At 40.9% G+C, this 19,945-nt stretch overlaps 1 protein-coding gene across 1 annotated transcript in view; it reads left to right on the forward strand.

Annotated features, from left to right (window-relative positions):
• The window catches only part of LOC106931417 (semaphorin-4B-like), a 58,481-nt gene extending 42,137 nt beyond the window's left edge, over positions 1–16,344 (forward strand). The window contains exons 9-15 of the mRNA XM_015009536.2: positions 5,601–5,782; positions 6,461–6,611; positions 8,006–8,216; positions 8,318–8,433; positions 9,168–9,325; positions 10,135–10,226; positions 10,896–16,344. Of these exons, the coding sequence (XP_014865022.2) occupies positions 5,601–5,782; positions 6,461–6,611; positions 8,006–8,216; positions 8,318–8,433; positions 9,168–9,325; positions 10,135–10,226; positions 10,896–11,671 (1,686 nt within the window). The 3' untranslated portion in view covers positions 11,672–16,344. The remainder of the gene's footprint in view (positions 1–5,600; positions 5,783–6,460; positions 6,612–8,005; positions 8,217–8,317; positions 8,434–9,167; positions 9,326–10,134; positions 10,227–10,895) is intronic.
• The last annotated feature ends 3,601 nt before the right edge of the window (positions 16,345–19,945 follow it).

Genomic DNA, 19,945 nt, shown 5'->3' on the forward strand with positions numbered 1-19,945 from the left:
TACTACCTAAAACAGAAGCAAAAACATCCCCAAAAATAGTTTGAGCCAAAATTATTCATCATCTACTGATGATGTAAGTTTACAACAAAAACAACTTTGTGACCTGGTAGAGTAAATCTGTAAATCAAATAATTCATTAGTTAAATTAAATACTGAGGAGTGACAGTATTGTCACAATTTAATAAATTACTCCTTGAGTAATTATTATGGAATATCAGATATAATAAACGTACTATATAACACACAAACAAACCTATTTAAGCATATGGTCGTACAATTATTTTGGCACACAATTACATATTTGAATGTTAAATTCATAGAAAAAAAATGAAATCAGTTGTTTTAGTTTCCTGTGTAAAATGCATTTAAAGAATAACTTCAACAAATAATTGTGTGAGATCGCAGCGTCTCATTGGTCTGTGGAGCAAGTATCTCCAATCAGACCAATCAGATTGCTGCGGCACATCAATATAAAATAGAGTTGAATGGCTTCAATAATTACTCATCTAATATATGCAAATTCATATTATTACTATATTTTTGATTCCAGTATATTTTGTTTTTCTTAGTGTCATTACTCATCTTTCAGAAATGGAACAATTTCCGAAAGATGAGTAATGACAATCGTGTAAATATTTTTATCAGAATGTTTTACCTCACATTCAAAGAATAACATTTTTATCTGAAAAATGTTATTTTTTGAATGTGAGGTAAAACATTCATTCATCATTCATCCAGTTTTACCCTATCCCCCTGTGGGGTGCCCCCACAGGGGGTAACGTTTCGGACGAAACGTTAGCCCGAAGCGTTCTCCAGTTGAACATTCCAGGAGCGAGCGGGTTTACGCCCCTGGACAGGTCGCCAGCGTGTCACAGGGGGAACATAGAGACAGACAGGACAGACAACCATGCACACACATTCACACCTAGGGTGAATTTGGAGGGACCCCAATTAACCTGACAGTCATGTTTTTGGACTGTGGGTGGAAACCCACGCATGCACAGGGAGAACATGCAAACTCCATGCAGAAGCGTCCGGGCCGAGATTCGAACCCACAACCTTCTTGCTGCAAGGCAACAGCTCTACCAACTGCGCCAACTGTGCAGCACGCTATAAAGGCCTACAAATACTTTTAAGTCTTATAATAATTACGTCATGAGGGAACACGTGACGCAGCTCGGACCCTGTGACGTGTTTGACCCATTCCATTCTGTTCTATGTGACAACACCGCCCTCTGCTGGTCTTGTTTTGTTCCTTCTACTCATGGACATTCACTGGCGACATTCTGTAAAATCCTCTCCGCTGTTCTGATTTGCTTGATGACTTTCTATTGTCCCTTTTCCACCGGCTCTACTTCAACAACCCGGCTCTGCTCGGCTCAGCTCGGCTGTATTTCGGAGTGACCGCGTTTCAACCGGCCCAACTTGGCTCTGTAGCAGGGTGTCGCCTCCTGGTGGCAGGGGGGTGTAGCGCCCCGTCTCCAGGCGCCATGAGCTGTGCTTCGTTACATGCGATCCAGAGGTCGCGTTAGCGGAATATTTTCCTATTTGACAGGTTATTTTTTTAAACGACAGGTAAATTTAAAGCCCGTCGTCTTTTGACAGGTTATTATTAACCAGGACATGATAGACTTTACGCAAAGAGTTCATCGCAGAGGCAACTAAAATCAATCGGTAAAAGAATCCTTTGTGAATATCATCTCATGGACTCTGAACTAAATGCGTCTTTCTGGCCGGGAGCTGGCGGCGTGTTGAAGAGTTATGGACCGGACGCTTTGGAGCGTCTGGTTAGGAAGCCCATTCAACAACTTTGGTAGAAATGGCGCGTTTAATTTCAGTCTCCATTACATTCAGAACAGAGAAACTAAAGAGAATGCAATGTTGAATCCATCTATAGTCTAAACAGAGGAGCCGGCAGTTTATCTTGAGGAAATAAATAAAGGTGCACAAGTTAATTAGATCGTAACATGCGCAGTGCGCTGAGGCTGCACAACCAACGCGGACGCGGCTCTGCCGCTGCAAAGAATTAAACTTAACTCACCCTGAGGTTTTAACTAATGGAGCTGAAGACACGTTACTCTCCAGCGCCCAGAAGGAGAGCGGCGCTCAGAAGCGCGGCAGGCATAACATCTGTCTGTTTCGGGGAAGTGAAACCACGCAAATAAATAAAATCCTTGCACGTCCGAACCGCACAGGGTAAAAAAAAAATTCAATGGATCGGTTTGGTTCAGGCAGATCCAACTGGCCGATGAACCAGAGAAGATTTCTCTGCAGATGCGAACCAGGAAGAATTTGTGAAGCTGTGCGTCCAGACCCCAGCAGGTGAAGTAATTTAAGTGGAGTCGTTTAATTTAATTTATTATAAGTTATTGGGGCCACAGTCAGTGGTTTTTGTCACTATGGAGAAAAAGTTAGATGCATTTATCTGCTTAATGTGTGATGGGATCTGGATTCACGTTCAACTGGGTGAATATTAACTAAACCTCATAAATATGCGGCTAAATAGCTGATGTTAATATGATTATAATTTGACAGGTAAAAATAGAACATGACCGATTATTTAAAACCCTGTCGGTCAAAATGATGGAGAACAAAAAAGTCTAGCGCGACCTCTGATACGACCTTACATCTACACACTCCCCACCACCCGGGCGCAGCAAAATTTCCAAGTCTTTACTGGTCCGCGGTAATAAAAAGGTTGGGGACCACTGCTGTAGCTAACAAACTATCTGAAGTGAGTTTGATTTTTAAAGAGATGTTCAGTAGCTTTTAGTATAAAAAATAATTTATTTAGATATTTTAATTCAGTTTGCCAGCTGAATTACTTCCTAATGCCTAGCCAATGCAGATTAGCTAATCATGAAAGTTTTTGATGACATTTCTTAGACCTCCAAAACAAAGATTTGTTTTGTGATTTTATTCCTAAATTCAGATTCAGGTTATGCTCTTCTCGGTCATTGGTGCAGCAGACATTTGCATCACTTTTCTGTGAACAGGCAGAAAGCATAACAATCCTCCATCTCCCTCCGCTTATAAGACCTCGCTGGGTTGGAACTTGGTTTTATACGTTGTCTCACTCACGTCGGCATGCGCTTAGAAAGAAAAGGGGTTTCTTGTTGGGTTGCATAAACAAAAAGGGAACTTCTACTACTTTTTTTCTGACATTATTCTAACTACTGTTTCAGCAGGAAAACTTTGCAGCCCAGTCGGTTGTTTTCTCCCTCTTTCCCCATCTGTTCCCCTCCCTTCTCCCACTCCCTCCTCCTCGTGTTTATTCAGGTGCGTTCACTCAGGAACCGTGAGGCGGGGTGGGGGAGAGCAGGCTTATGCCGGGGAGCGTTTCCTTATGATATGGAAGTGTTGAACACGCCTTCGTTTATTAGAACTTTTCAGAGTTGGGTAACGCAGTGCTTTTCTTTTGTTTGTTTGTTTGTTTTTGGAGGGGAGCTGCCAGAAGGGCGTGGCTGAAACGAATGACGAAGCAGAGTGTTGTAACAACAGCTGAGAGAAGGAATGCAGTCGGCTCGTTAGACGAACGGCCTCTTGATCGGCTGCTGGTTCTGCAGCTGTCAGATGGTTGTTGTAGTGTTTTTTTTGTGTTTTTTTCCCCCTTTGCATTTTATTATCTCATCTCAGGTGGTTTACATTTCTTTGTTGTCACGCAGGAATAGTTTCTCAGATTTGGAGGCGATTGCTCATATGCTCTCCCTGCTGGCCGTGTTTGTGGAGGAGCGTCCTTCAGGCTCACGTTTACAAGCTGAATCTGAGAAGTGCTGATGGGAGTATTTCATGTCAAACTAAGAGGGAGTCAGTGTTTCATCTCAGTGTAGGAGTCGTCGTAAGGGAGAAACACCCAATCACTTTCAAAGCTGTAAATATTAACTGTATTTTTTTTTTCTGTCCTCCCTAAGAAAAATAAATACAAATTCTTCAGCATGACACTGTACTCCTTTTTTCCCCCCACTTATTAAATTCCATGAACCTCTAATCCATGTCCGTCCCTTTTATTTCATTAAAGAGCCCACAGTAACCAAAGTCTTCAATCATTTGACGTCAGCAGCACCTGCTAAAGGAAAGAGGATGACTTACACAGATTTGATCCAAATGTTTTATAGTCATATGTTCCAATCAGGATTTTACTGCTGACGGTTTTTCAGTGGGAGGGGCTTTCCGATAAAAATCCAAACTTTATTTGTTTGACATCAAGACGTATGTCTGAAAATGCAACTGTAAATCTCTCAAAGCAGCTGAAGGATTGTAGAAAATACAGAGGCAGGGACTGGAAGCACCTGCATGTCTCACCTTGTGTTTCTCTTCAAGGTTTAGCTGGACTGCAGTAAATTAGCTGTAACAATATAAGACTGAAGATGTTTCTGTTATGACAATCAAACTCCGATTGTCTTCAAACTAAAGCTGCGTATCTGGTGGATGGGATGGAAGTTGTCACGTTTGTCGTTGCTGTGACGTTAACCGTGTTGTCCTCTGACCTTGGCTTTGGGTTATTGCTACCCATAAAAACCAGTTAAGTCTCAGAAGCTTTCATTTTTACTTGGTGATATAAAATCCATCATCTTTGTATTTTCATAAAGGTCATCTGTGCTCACTCCATTCCTTTTTCTCCTCTGTTTCCAATAATCCATTTGACATATTTTAAACCTTTTTTGTTTTTTTGCGGTGTAGCGTCAGTATTGTGCATTTTTGGCCCTGGCTTCCTGCTTTTGAGGCCTAAATGTTAGAAATGTACAGATTGTGATTAATTTGAGTTTTACATTTATGACTCAACATTTTTCTTTTGCCTTTGTTTAGTGTGGACTTCATCATGTGAACTTTATTGGTGGTCCAAGGAAGGATTTTGTTCTCAAGACTGTTGTAGAGAAAAAAGTGTCTTCGGTTAGAGGCTTCTTCAAGTTTGTTGTAGTACAGACTGCTACAGGACTCACACTGATCACCATCCACAATAACTATTTAATTAAATGAGTTACAACATTTAATTTCCCTTTGGGATCAATAAAGTATTATTGAATTAAATTTGAATAATTTCTAAATTGTTTACACCTCCTGATAAGCATACTAGTATTTACTATGAAGTCATCTCGTTTATGATAGACAAATATCCCTTTTAACTTGTTTCTTTCCCTCCTATAAACTGTTTCATTTTGTACTTTTGCAGCTTTGATTTCCAACTGCATTTGCTAAACCTGAAATCACCTAAAGCCCTTTAGCCTCTACTAGCTGAGCTAATGAAAAGACAGCCCACACCTGTTCATACAGCTACTTTTAAGTCAAGTGTTCAATTGTTTTTGATCTCCTGAAGAGCTGTAATTACTAAACTTTAAACTCTTAAATCTTAAGAGTCTGCAGCTTAAGTCCAAACTCAGCGGATTCAGAGGCCAAGACCTGCTGCTCCAACTGCAGCAGCTACACTGTTTCCTGCTGGTATCTGATGAGAATTAAACTCTAAGCCTGACACGACCTCTCTCCTCTTGACCTCCATCCTGTCTTATCGCCGACGGCTCTGCAGACCCCGTCAGAGGGAGCAGAGATCAGGCGCTCTCCGAATTAATAAACCTCCAGTGATATTCCGCAACTTTTCCTTGCAGGGCGACAGGGGAGGTGAGCGGGTTCTGCAGAAGAAGTGGACCACCTTCCTGAAGGCCCAGCTCCTGTGCTCGCTCCCCGACGACGGTTTCCCCTTCAACATCATCCAGGACATGTTTGTCCTGAAGCCCACCGGAGACAGCTGGGAAAGCACGGTCTTCTACGGCGTCTTCACTTCCCAGTGGTGAGTCTCGTGATGCGTTCAGTGGTTCTGTGCTTCAGCTTTCCTCTGTTTGAAAGGCAGTATTACGTAAAATTGAAGGTTTTTTTTTTTATTTTAGCTTTACATCATGTTGTGATGTTGTTCCCTCATCAAAAACATGATTCTTTCATTGCAAGTTTAAGAAATTCTTTAATGCAACCAAACCCCTGGGTGGATCTCGCTCCGCCTTCGAGGACGAAGCCCCTCTTCTTGCCTCACAGAGCAGCTCTCGACTTCCCCGCTCAGCTCCTTCAGACTAGCCAGCTGCAATCAGCAAACACCTGGTGGAACAGTCCTTCTGCTGAGCTCATTATAGGAGCTACGTCTCAGTTAAAATCAGTTAAAAATGTTGTTAAAGGGTTAATAGAGGAGCCATGTTGTGACTTCTTCCTGAAGGTGGAGCTTCAGTAACACCAGGAGTTTTAAAGACACAGAGGCCCAATTTCAAAGGCGTTAAATTAGGAATTAAAATTTCTTTTAAGTCATGCTTTATATATGTAGCATTTGTATAATAACTCAAATTAAAATAACTAACTTGATTGTGCTATAGAATGGCTCCATGTTCCTGGAAAACGCATCATATGGATCTCTTTAAAAAAAAAAAAAAAAAGGAATTTTAATTCCTTTAATTTTATATATTTTTTTAATTTTTCCTCCCAGGTATAAGGGGGCGTCGGGCAGCTCTGCAGTGTGTGCCTTCAGCATGGCTCAGGTGGAAGCTGCCTTCAACGGCCGCTACAGAGAGGTCAACAGGGAGAGCCAGCAGTGGTACACCTACAACCACCCAGTACCTGAGCCGCGGCCCGGGGCGGTGAGTCACTTTAGTTTAGAAGCCTTTTAAAATCACAACAGTATTGGCGCACGAAAATCCAAAAATACTGTGGTACTGTGGTAGTAAATGACTCAAACGTGCAAAATATTGGATGTTTAGACCACGTTCTTTAGGAAATCAGTAGATACAGGCTCAAAAGCAGCACCAAAGGGTTGAATTAGCTCCTTTTTAAAATTTAATTAATGGCACCAAAATGGTTGGAATGAAACCAAAAGCCACAGGCTAATATATTTTTAGCTTCTCTGTTATAGTTAGTTGTGGTCGAGCTTTTAGCTTTTTCACATTCTGTCCCATTGCAACCACATATTCAGTCCATTTTATTGGGACTTCATGCCACGTGTATAATTAGGAAGTGAGAGAAGGACGATTTGTTGCCTTAAAAATCTTTATAAATAAAATCTATAAATATGGTGTGTGTGTGTGTATATGCATTAAGATCTCAGCCGCCCTAAAGTCGCTGCTTGAGCCACTGCAAGTACAGTTGCCATGTCTTTGCTCATCTAGAAATTTGTGTTTTTTGTCTTTTTATTTTTATTTTTTGTCTTCTTTGCAAACCAGACAAAGCTAAATCTGATTGGATGCTTAGCAATCTGTGAACTTTTATTTCCTGGCTGTATGTTCAGAGTTCTTGTTCTTCTGGAAGCCCAAACCCACCAACCCATCAGTTTCAACAGATGAAATGAAGCGTGACCTCTGAGACACTTGAAGTTTTGATTTTGTTTATAACCTAAACTCTGAGGCCTTTGAAATCTTATTATGAATTAGCAGCTGTTAGCACAGTTAGCTAAAGTTAGCTTTGCTAACCCTGAAGCACTAACATTAGTTCTACTAATGCAACACCAACACTGTGTAGCGGAAGCTAATGCTAAAGCGCCAAAATTCAAATTATATCTGCCCTTGAAAGACTACAACCATTGAGCTCATATTTAATTTTGGCGCAGTCTTCACCCACTTCAAAATAAGAGCATGAATATAAACATCCAACTACTTTTGAATTAAGTCAGTAACCAAACCTTCAACACGGACAACAACCTTTATTGAACTCCAAGTTTAGAAAACAGCCAAATAAATCTGTGCTTCAGAATTTATCTGCAAAACTTAATTTAATGTTGGAGCGCAAAACTTTTTCAGATTTAGCAAAAGTGCTAGACGAAACATTAGCTGTTAGTGGATTAGCGGGGCTGTTTTGGGGTGTCAGAATAGAGGGGGATAAATAATTAAAAAGTGTCTCTTTTTCCTTCTACTTGATAATTATGCACAACTTTGTGTTGAACTGTCTTATAAGTTTAAGTTTCTAGCTGCAACATGATAAAATTTGAATGCTTTTGCAAACCACTCATAACTTTTTACTTCTCACATTTCCCTCTATGAAGTGTGTGACGAACCACGCCAGGCAAATGGGCATCCAGTCGTCCTTGCACATGCCAGACAAAGTCCTCAACTTCGTGAAGGACCACTTCCTGATGGACAGCGTGATCCGCAGCGCCCCCCTGCTGCTGAAACGTAGCGTGCGCTACACCCAGATCGCCGTGCACAAGATCCAGGGGATGGAGAGGGCTTACGACGTCCTCTTCATCGGAACAGGTGAAGAGGACCGCTCAGAGAGGAGATGATAAACGGCCTCGTTTGAAACCATCTCCGCTTAACACCTCCGTTCTCCTCCTCCTCTTCCTCCTCTCTTCCAGATGATGGAAAGCTTCACAAGGCCATCAACGTTAACGATAAGATGCACATCATAGAGGAGATGGTTCTGTTCACCGAGCCGCAGCCGGTGCAGCACATCGAGCTGGACTCTCAAAGGGTACGTCGCGTCGCTAATATGAACGAATGAAGAAACTAGGTAAAATGAAACCGTAATAGACTTGTATAAATCTTTGTCAGTTTATATAAAGTGTTTAGTAATGTTTTTGTTGTTTTTAAACTGATAAGAAGGCGAAATGACTCCAGATATGGACCCGTCACGCCAGCCTTTCCCGTTGAATTTGCTGAAAGCTAAAGCACCGCCTGGAGGAGAGTTTGTTACACTCTGAACTGAATTTCATTACCTCCACTCTCCTTATTGCATAAAGACGTCTCTCCGGGTCAAAGCTGCCAAACTGCAATCTTATCTGCAATTATATAATTCTAATGAAACCAAGAATATTTATCATGAGTAAATGCTCAGCTGAGATGGAGAAGCCGGACTGCAAGGAGCGTGAACAGAGTTGGAGTGAGGGAAACTCATTTGTTTTCCATCGCTGATATGAAAACTGTCACTGCTGCGAACAAAGAGCTTTCCAGCCCCGACATCGCGAACATGCATGTCTGGAAACACGATCGTGGTGTTGTGAAAACTGAAACCAGCTGGCCAGACTCGATTCGTTAGCCAGATTAGGCTCTTCTGTTTATCTGGAGTAATTGTTTCAGTACGACGTTCCTTTTTGGAAATCAGAAACCCATAACCAAAAGCAGATTGCCTCCTCTGCCCTGCATTTAACTTTCTTGTGTCACGCACACTCTTAAAGCTCTGGTTTTCCTCTCTCCCCTCCTCTGCAGGGTCTGCTGTTTGTGTCGTCGTACTCGGGCCTGGTGGAGGTTCCCGTGGCCAACTGCTCCAACTACCTGAGCTGCGGCGAGTGCGTGTTGTCCAGAGATCCGTACTGCGCCTGGACGGGGCGGCTGTGCCGGGATGTCAGGATGGCGCCGCCCGACAGGTGAGAGACGTCCCGCGCAGACGGTCACTTTAAAAGAGGAAAAAGATGGAAGCATGTCATCTCAATGAACAGTCACTCCAGGAAGTCATTGTAAATTCAGTCATAATTTACGAATTATGGCCAATCACCTTAACGTTCTTTCCACATCACTGCAACTCTGCTGAATCATTTTAGCCCCCTTCTAATTTCACTTCTTGTTTCATGACATCTGTTGAAAGATGAATATGTAAGGTAAAAGTGTGTGTGGTGGTAAATATTTTCACTTTTTGTGGTGTTTTGTTGTTTGATTTTTTTTTTATTATTTAAAAATAGTATTTTTGTAGTGATTGCAAAATTCTCGCACACAGTGTGACATCACCTCTCCTTTTAACATAGTTAGTAATGACTCACAAAAGAATAAGTTGGGGGGAGCGGGAATTTGATCTTCTTAAATCATAACTCTTGAAAAGAAAGCAAAATTTAATTTTAAAATCAAAGATCAGAAATCGGAGCCATTGTGTCTCTAAATGTCATTTGAAATAACCAAATGGTTTCAGTTTATGGGACCAGATCAGAATCACATCATCTTGTCATTGTTGTGAACCCTACATCCAGACATTTTTATGACTTGAGCATCAAATGTTCAGTCATACGCTTGGGGGAAAAAACCTGCTTTTAGAAGAACATCGAGCTCCGAGTCGTGATGTCAAAGCCATAAATAAATGTGGCTCTTAAACTGAAAGTCTTGGTGATGAAAGGTTACCTCTTACTCCAGGCTGCTTGCCCTCACCTTGTTTGTTGTTGTTTTTGTTTGGTATGTTTTCTCCCAGCCACTGGCAGCAGGACGTGGAGGAGGCGGACACATCAGCGATTTGTAACTCAACCGTTCCCTTCCTCAGATTTGCCAGACCAGCAGCTTCCCGTGAGTGTGTTCTGCCTCGACCAAACGGCCTCTAATTTAAGTCCTGCCAGTCACTTCGCAAACTCCACAAACAACCTGCACTTAGACCTGAAATAACGTGTCAGTCCTGAGAACAAAGGCGGCTAACAAGCCTTGTGCGTGTCAACAAATGCTGCACTTGTGAACAAATAAACCTGCTGAATAATTTAGCATTTAGAAAATATTTGCTGAGTTCAATTTTCTGACTTCAGTTGCCAGAAAAACACAAGATGAGTCATTAATTGCTTCCATTTTTAAGCCGTGAGACAATTTTTTTTTCTTTCTCCAACTTATCAAAATGTAAAGTTAATCACTGGTTTTCTCAAGTGTTGACTGTATGTTGTTTTTGTGACTTATTACTCTTGTGTTTTTGCAATGTAAAGCACTTTGAACTACCTCGTTGCTTAAATGTAAATAAACTTGATTGATTAGGCGAAGATTAGTAAAACTATTTTTAAGCAAATTTTGGAAACTTGTACAACAGGAACAAATCTGGTAAACGTGACATGGAATTACATCAGAGTTTTAGTTTTTCAATAGATTTACTGAAATAAGTTGGTCGTCTCAGCAGTATTGTAATTTATTCAAAGGAACTTGACGTCTTTTGAACATCACGATTACAAATCAACCTCCTTCTTCCTTTCCTCCCAGGTGCATCCCGCTGTAAGACCATTACGGTCCCGGGCAACACGTTTCGCGTCCTGCCATGCAAGCTGCGGTCCAACTTGGCTCAGAGGAAGTGGCGTTACAGCAAAGACGCCAGCCAGTTCCTGTACGAAACCCCGGAGGGGAACCTGGTGGTGGTGGCCCAGTCCGACCGCACCGAGACCTACGAGTGCTGGTCGGAGGAGGAGGGCTTCCACCAGCTGCTGGCCAACTACTGCGTCAGGGCGGAGCCCCGGCAGGAAAGCACCACCCTGATCGGTCACTCGCGCACGCCTCACGTGGCGCCGGACGAGACCATCATCCTGCCCGGCGAGTCCCGCGCCGAGCAGGCCCACACCAAGACGTACTGGAACGAGCTGATCGTGGTGTGCGCCCTGCTGGCCTTCTCCCTCGTCGTCTTCTCGCTGTTCGTCATCTACAGGAACCGGGACCACATGAAGTCCATGCTGAAGCAAGGCGAGTGCCCCAACATGCAGCAGAAGAAGCCGCGCATAGTGGGGAAGCCCACGGAGAGCTTGCCCCTGAATGGGAACACCATCCCCGTCTCCACTTCGGACCACAAGGGCTACCAGACGCTAAACGACAACTACATCTGCAGCACGCCCACACACGAGTCATCGTCGCCGGAAAACAGCAAGAGCTTCTCGGAGGCGTCCGACCGGCGGCCGCTCAACGCCAAGGAGAGCCACGTGGAGTACTCCCCGACCTGCCCACGACCCCGAGTCAGGCTGGGCTCGGAAATCAAGGACTCCATCGTATGAGGAGCACCACTTCTCTGTGTGTTTTCTTTTCTTTGTTTGTTTCCCCAAATACGATGACATCCTGCATCTCCCACGAGCGATACGGGCCACCGAGGGAAGGAGAGACCACCCTGACTTCCTCCCTGCATCACAGCACATCCTTTTACTTTCAGCCATCTTGGTTCTGTGATCAGTCGCGGACGTCGTTTCGTTTTCCACTCCGGTCTGGTTTGCTGCGGAGGGCACACTCCAGGTTTCCACAAGGATAACACACCATGGCAGCTGCTAGGATCATACACCATCGTACCTTTTGAGCCTTTTCTGATGGACACTCACAAATTTCGAGTGTGCAGGCTAAGGAGTGAGGTGAGGTTTTAAAAACAACGGCATCTTTTCTGGTACGCGTCGTTAATCATCATCGATAGTTGCCCAGCCTTGCAGAACTCCTATTATTATGCACACAGAACCAGGCTACAGCTACATGGTGACAAAGAGTTCAGGGTAAGGTGGATATTATATACAAGTACTTCATTGTCATTAAGTTCACCGTGCATCTTGTTCCCTTTCTGCCGAATAGAAATATTAACGACTGTTTCAGGAGAATCCACTACATGACAAACGACTGCAAAGTAAAGAAGAGGGATCAAACAGAAACGTCGGCCTCGATACCTCAACGCTGTCGTTTACCTCCTGGATGTACGTTGTGGCGAAAACGCGGTCCGTCTCATCTGGAGCGGCTCTTTCTTTAGAGTCTAAATAAGAAAAGTTTCACATGTGGGTGAATGAATGGACCTACATGCTCAGTGTTTCAGACTTCACATTGAGAGGCTAGTGGCATAGCGAAACGGGGAACATCTCCACCTCTCCATACATTCAGGGCAGCACTGAAACCATCATGTGTACTGTGCCAAAAAAAACAAAAAAAGAAACACCAACCCAGAAATAACTTGATTGTCTTATCAAAATGCAATAGTGCCATCTTGTCATGACCATCTCATGGTTCCTGTTAGCATTGATCAATGTCAAAGAGCACATGGTGACGGACTCGGGGGTCGGGTTCCACTGAAAGTATTGCGGCACTAATAATAAATAATTGTGAAGATCCACATTTTTTAGGAGAATTTTTCTCTGAGACTGTTAGCTCATAGCAAACTGTGAAGAATGTGTTGAGCAGAATAAGCGATCTTCATGTGAGGGGGGCCAAAGGATTTGACGGGACCTACGTTACTTGCCGTGTGGTCGTCAATCTTTTCCATTTTCCTTCTGCCTTCATTCTGACAATACATGTGTTAGCTACAGCTAAGCTTCACTAACTATACAGACTTTTGGGTTGGTTTTAGCTTTGCGCTAATAGCTTCTAAAATGACGTTCCTGAAGAAATGGATGGAATCTGGCGCCCTGCTGGTCTGAATGTAACTACATGATGTACGGTGTTTTTACGCCCCTTGAACTTTGTCATGCGTTTTCGCGTTACAACCAGAAAACGGATATTTTCTTGGGATTTTTACCAAACTTGTCAACACAATGTAACATAAAATAGCTTAAGCTCTGTGAGTGGACAGAGTATCTGACTAGAAAATTTAAAGTCTTGCCACAGATTTGTGAAAAACATTTGGAAACTTGGGAATCATTTTCCTTTCGTTTCACAACTACGTGCACACCTGAGGTTCCGCAAACTAATCCCGATAAATTTCAGTCAGGTTTGCAGTTGTAGCACAGTGTGACAAAGTCCAAGAGGCGCAACTACTTCTCCAAGGCACAGTGATGATGTAGATCCAAAGTTTATACATCCCTAATTTTCCAGGTTACATGTCTTATCCACATGGCATTCACCACACTCATTCAAAAGCCAAGGTAATGCTAATGTGAAAGCACAGGTAATCAGGGTTAAAGATTTGCACATTTCACTTCACTTAAATCGCATGGATGTAAATCCAACTACTGCAATTAGAACTGCAGCTGCTAAGGACAATAACTATTTTTTGGGGGGGGGATATCAGTTGAAACGGGGACCAGTGCAACCATCTATGAGCACTGTGTCTCACACGGACCTTTTGAGACTTACAAAAAAAAAAACATGAAAATTTTCCAAAGAAATTGAAAGCTGATAACGTTGCCAGTCTGAGTGTGAATCATTTGCGATGTGGCAAAGTGTCTTAGAATACACAGTGACTTCAATATGTTGAACAAATAAGAATACAGATATATTCCAGTATTAAATGGCCTATTTTCAACACGAAACAGATCTGAAGCTGCGCTGAAACGGCTTCAGGTTGACAAAGTAACGGCACAGCATACTGCACAGCAGTGGTCAGCGTTTCCTCTTTTCCAGGTCGTTTCTTGTGTAAATACAGTGCCTGTGCTAAATATTGTGTGTTGTTACGGGACGTTGTGCAAGATGTGTCGTAGAGGTAGTCTTAAACTAGAGAGTGAACACTGCTGAGTATTTTATTTTTATGTTTTTCTTTTTTCTGTTTTGTTTTGTTTTTACATAGTGCTTTACTGCCAACGTGAGCAAATGCACGGTTCACCACACTATCCGTTCAGCACCTTACCTGGTTCTAATCAAGCACCTCAAAACAGGATACTTAGTTTTAAGAAACAAAGTTACAGTTTTTATATATATATATATAATTGGCTTTTAATTAGCCTTCAGAATTGTTGAGCAACAAAACTTTATTGTTTAAAACTGGAATTTTTGAATGGCTAAAAAGAAAATGGTTAAAATTTCCAAATTAGTAACTGTGGTTAGCTTCTACCTGTGCTAGCTAGTGAAGCTAAAACAAGAACTTAAAAGTTGATTAATATTCCACACTGTATTGAGTTACTAAAAATGTCTGTGTAATTTTCACGTTTGCGTTCTGGTTAGTTTTAAATTTCATTACTTTTGTGTTTAGTTGTGATTGCTAGAGTAAGTTAAACACCCACAAATTAACATAGTTGCTACTTAGCTTAGATTCCTAGCCGTCTCTCAAATTAAAATTTAGGCCAGAAAGAAGTTTTTATTCTTGTTTTTATATTTAACACTTCACTACATGACTGAAAATGCAGATTATGGACATTACATTCATTTTTATGCTCTCCCCCACCCCGCCCCCCCATAGTATTTAGTTGAACTACAAAAACGTCTCCAATTAGCTCATGGATGCTGCTTAGCGTGGTTTGTGAAGCTTCTATAAAGGAATTTAAATTGAGGGCAGAGAAATTACTTTTTTATATTTAATATTTTTACTTGATGACTAAAAAGTAAATATTTTAATTTTTGTGTTCTAGTGGCATATATTCTATTTAATTTATTTCAATAATCACTACAAAAATATTTAGCTAATTAGCTCATAGCTACTCTTTTGCATGGTTTCCTAGCTTTTCCCGGTTTGAATCGAAGCTTTTTTCTTTTTTATTCTGTTTATAGAACCTTTTTTTTTTTCTTAACCTTCTTGAGATGGTGATTGGGCCTAGAACTATTTAGGGTATCCATGACAACCGCTGGCCTAAAATCATTTTATTGTAATTATTGTTTCTTAAGCTTAAGTTAAGCCTGATAGTAACTTCTCTGGTTTTACACTTGCTAAGCAAACACTGTATATTATGAACAAAGAAGTTGCTCTCTCAAACATTGTGTACTACTAGCTGAAACTCAACCAATTTAAAGAAACAAGATTTTATCAGAGCTACACAGTAAAAGGAATTCTACAAAAAAATAAATATTTGCATACAAATTGTCTCTGTAACCTGTGTTGAAGTGCTTGATGGTTAACGCCGCCACACAAAGAAATGCCTTTAGCGTTTAGATGTGAAGATTTTCTGCCTTCAGCTGTGTGCTACGCTGTACACTACCCAGCAGTGACCTCGTCAACAGAAATGTGGTCAATAGCGTGATTGTAGCCCCGGCGGGCACACTTAGCTCCACTTCACAACACGGGTCGGTAGCAGATTTACATAATCACCCATGCCGCTTTTATGTTTGCCTACAAACAGAACCGAGAGCTGCTCCATTCTGCAGCCTTGGGTTATGTCAAAAAAAAAAAAAAAAAAAAAGTTAAAAATACAAATAGAAACATGGAGACCATCAACAGCATCTTAAGCAATCAGTGTTGTTGCTATACACTTGTTAAGCTGCATTACAAAAAGCTACAAACTGACTTCACTGGGTCTTATATGATAAACCTGTGACATTAATGTGCAAACAACACTTCCTCAGTAAAGAAACATACTGTACTGGATTTGAATGTAGCCGGTTATCTACAGCAGTCTTACTTTCCTAAAAATCCAGGTAATATATGATTCCCTTTTTTTTTTTTTTTTCTTTTTTTTTTTCTCAGGAGTCACCTAAAAAAAATGTCTGAACTACAAAAAGAAACCACTTTAGGAGCACTGGATCCTTTGTGCTGCATGATGTAGTACAGCAGAAAACGTTGCAAAGCACAACTCCAAAACCCTCAACCATGAGACGTAACATTGGCTCAGCATACTGAACACCGGAAGCTTAGTTGACTGAATAATTAGTAGACAAATGTGGTGTTGCCTGCATGATTTTTTTTTTATTTTTTATTTTTTTTTTTTACTGTGTACAAATTTGTGAACTGTATTTTTTTGTATCATCGAGATTGTGATTGTTGTTTTTATTGTATATAAAAGGCACTTTATTTTAATTTTTTAAGATAAATGAATAAATTACGTGTTTTTGACACAAATGTTGAACCGTCTTTTATTCTGGGATATTATAGAGTCCAGACTAACGAGTCTTTTAAGGTCACCAGATCTGAATGAGTAAGCATAGAAAAATTAAAGTGAACTTTGAGAGTCGAACATAAATTGAGATCCAGGCACTGAAACGCGATATTATTTTTGATGTCTCATTGCTATTTTGTACTTTGGTTTGGTGGGCATCAAGCAGTGTGGTTCCAGTTTGCACTCTGAAAAATCTTATTCTTTTCTACTGGAAAAAGAAATCTCTAAACTCTGAAATCCAAGTGAGAAAGCGAGAGATTTCTCAGCCTGATCTCCAAGTCCTATATGGCTCCTGCATCTTTAAACCTAGCAGCAGTTATCGTGTTTGCATCTCACTGAAAGCCGTCTCATTTGTCAAATCTCTCTATCTGGTTAGTGTCTGGTTTGGTTCTGGCCAAGTTGGGTGTGTCTCCATCGGCAGTGTGTTCCTTAGTATGTGGGCTGTACGGTCTATAGACCATAACTCTATAGACCGTAACTCTATAGAGTTATGGTCGACACTCCAATGACGTAATTTTGCTTGTGTGACCTCAGGCTGCTACTTTCTCCGAAATCTCAAGGCATATTTATTTGTTGCGGGTTGCCCTGCCTAGTTGACACTGTTTGCGTTCTTCCGCAACAATTGATTTTAAAAAAAAAAAAAAAAAAAAAAGGTTTGGGCTTCACAGTTTGACCATGGAATTCTCTATTTTCAGCTCGCCATCTACCATGGTCTCATTGCAGATTGGAAATGGTTGAGATGTTGTTCAAGGAGCTTGCAAGTACCGCCTTCGCTCGTCTAGTGACGCAAATCCACGGGCCAGTCAACGAGTGAAGTCTGCTGCCAATCAAATCACTTAAAAATAGTGGGGGAGGGGGGGGGGTGAAGAGGAACCGTGCAGGATCTGCAAATGGAGACAAATCTGGCCGGAACCGACTGGGGAAGAACCGATCATTCCAAGGCCTTGAAGTAGGGCTAGCTAAACTTTCCTTCACTGTATCACCAAGCAAGTGAGTGTGATCTGCGGTCTACAGGATTTGCTTCTGTCACAGTTTGATCCTAGATATATCACAAACCACCGTTGATACCCAATGCTTTAATGTGTTAGGGATGTCTTTTATGGCATAAAGGGGGTTTAGACGAAAGTGATGATCAAAGCACACATAAAGACTCGGCACTTGTATCTCTAGTGATACTCAAGGTTCTTGAAATTTTAGAGGCAATTTTTGAACTCATTTCATTCTTTCTAAGCCTTTGCGTTTCTCTTTGACGTCCCATTTTACATCAAACACCACTGGATTATCTGCCGTCACGACGGACAAGAAGGGTAATCTGCGATTCAATGTTGACGCATCACTAGCCATACTAGCCTTTGAGAATAAGCAGCGTTTCAGTTGTGATTATGTTTTAAAATTCACTAAGCAGAGTTTATATTCAGTCAGCTGAGGGAAACTACACATCCTCGGTAACGTGTGAAGATTTACACGGCCCATGGTAACTCTGGAGGATCAGTTGAGCGGGGAAAAGGAAATTCTGGTGGAAAATAATACAAATTATTTTTGAGGAATGTGTTAAAACGACAGACAAAAACCAAGCCATGTTTTTGTCACCCAGAATGTTTCAGCGGTAAAAGGAGGAACACTTATATTAGATCAAATCGACTGACATTGCTTGAAGTCTGATATCAGGCGCACATGTTTAAGTTCTATCAAAAACAAAGTATTTTCTGCACTTTTAAGAGATTAGAAAATGAAATGAAAGGAAAAGCTTGATGAGAAGTCTGTTTATGATTTTAATCAGACTGCAGCTTTTCTTTGCACTCTACACTTCTCATGATCACTGAGTTTCTTGCTTGATGCGTAAAGAAAACACACACACACACACACACCAGGCCAGAACCCACACGCTGCTGCTCGTCTTCCTGACGCTTGAATTTAAATGAGATCTTATGCAAAAGCGCTGAGCAGAGAGCAGCGGATGATAGCGGATCAGATTTGAGTTTTCTCCCATTTACGCTACTGGCTGATGCTGCATTTTGTCTCATCACTATTCAGATCCTCACCTGCTCTCTCTGCTTGAGATTGAGAGCAGATACATTTGTCACTGTAATCTGAAAACGAAGGACACAAACATGCTGGAGAAGGGATTCATATCTTGTTCTTTTTTTTTTTTCTGAACAAACCTGATGCTTTAATCACATGTTCCTGCTGTTCTTAAGATTAATCTTTAGATACTAAATTTGCCTTTAGCTGTTCCTACTGTTGTGTTATTTATTATGTATGCATAGAATGAGTCGTTTGACTTCTGTAGGAGAGCATTTAACGTCAACCAGCTTGCTGTTAAAACTACTTGTGTTTATTGCAGCGTTTGTCTCCACCTAGTGGCCATGTGCTGCCGCTTCACCTTTAATTTAATCTATTTTACATCTCCCTCACTTACAGTAACGCGACTTCACTCTTTGATATATTACCTGAAACCTTAATTGGTATTGATAAATATTTCTACTACTATTATTCTCATGCTTTTTAATTTCAAAACTAGACTTGGCTGGCCCCATATTCATAATTATTACATCGTTTTTGTTAGAATTGGTTCCGAGTCCATCCTCAACATGAAAAGGTCTAACTAGCTAAACACCATCCCTATTACCCAGCATGCACCACGCTGGTGAAAGTGGACCCATTCACCTCGTTCTTTATTTTTATTACTAATAACAGTAAAACATCAATGCCTCTGATATGATCTGAAATTTCCAATGTTTTGGGAAATCTTTTTGCATTTTAAAACTTTTTTATTATTTTTACTGGCCTGAAGTGACTGAAAAATAGAAAAAAAATTAATAAATGTACACTATCGGCTGCTGGTCATCCTAAGCTGCACATCCCTTCACTGCATGAAAACACAACCTGATATGTGTAATTCAAGTATTTGCATATGTTTAATGCAGCTTGGAGATGGTCAAAATGCTTATCAGTCTAATAATGTATTATTTGTACTACCTCAGATCTAACCTAATTATTTTCAATTAACATTTGTATTAGAAAAAAAGTTAACTGTTCCGTCAACAGGAGCAAACAAATGCACCCCATATCACTGTGCTTTTTCCTTTTTAAAAAATACACTATAGTTAAAGTTCAAAAAATGATCATATGCACAAATAAAACTGGAATTTGTCGCTGCAATGACAGAACTTGAAAACTAGGATGTTTATAAGTTCCATCATCTGTACCTGCAGAGGGACTCTGGTTGGAAACATCTTTTTTCCTCCACATTTCATTTTGTTTGCTTAATCTTCATGCCTGTTTTTGATTTTATATCACAAAAAAAAAAAAAAAAAAATCACAGATAAACGACCATGCATACACACACTCACTCAAAGGGAAATTTAAGTGTTGGTACGTTTATTTATATTATGTATGTAAAAGAATAGTTGAAGAGAAAATGGATTTTATCTAAATGCAGCTTATCAAAGGTTCCTTTAAGAAGAAAATATCACTCCAGATACATGTTCATTATATTATATGAATGAGCTTAAGTGCTACACAAACTCCAACCACAAACATTCAGAATAAGTAAGCATGAAC

This window comes from Poecilia mexicana, unplaced genomic scaffold, assembly GCF_051168715.1.
Source record: "Poecilia mexicana isolate PSO_F unplaced genomic scaffold, ASM5116871v1 scaffold_3, whole genome shotgun sequence".
Taxonomy (NCBI): domain Eukaryota; kingdom Metazoa; phylum Chordata; class Actinopteri; order Cyprinodontiformes; family Poeciliidae; genus Poecilia; species Poecilia mexicana.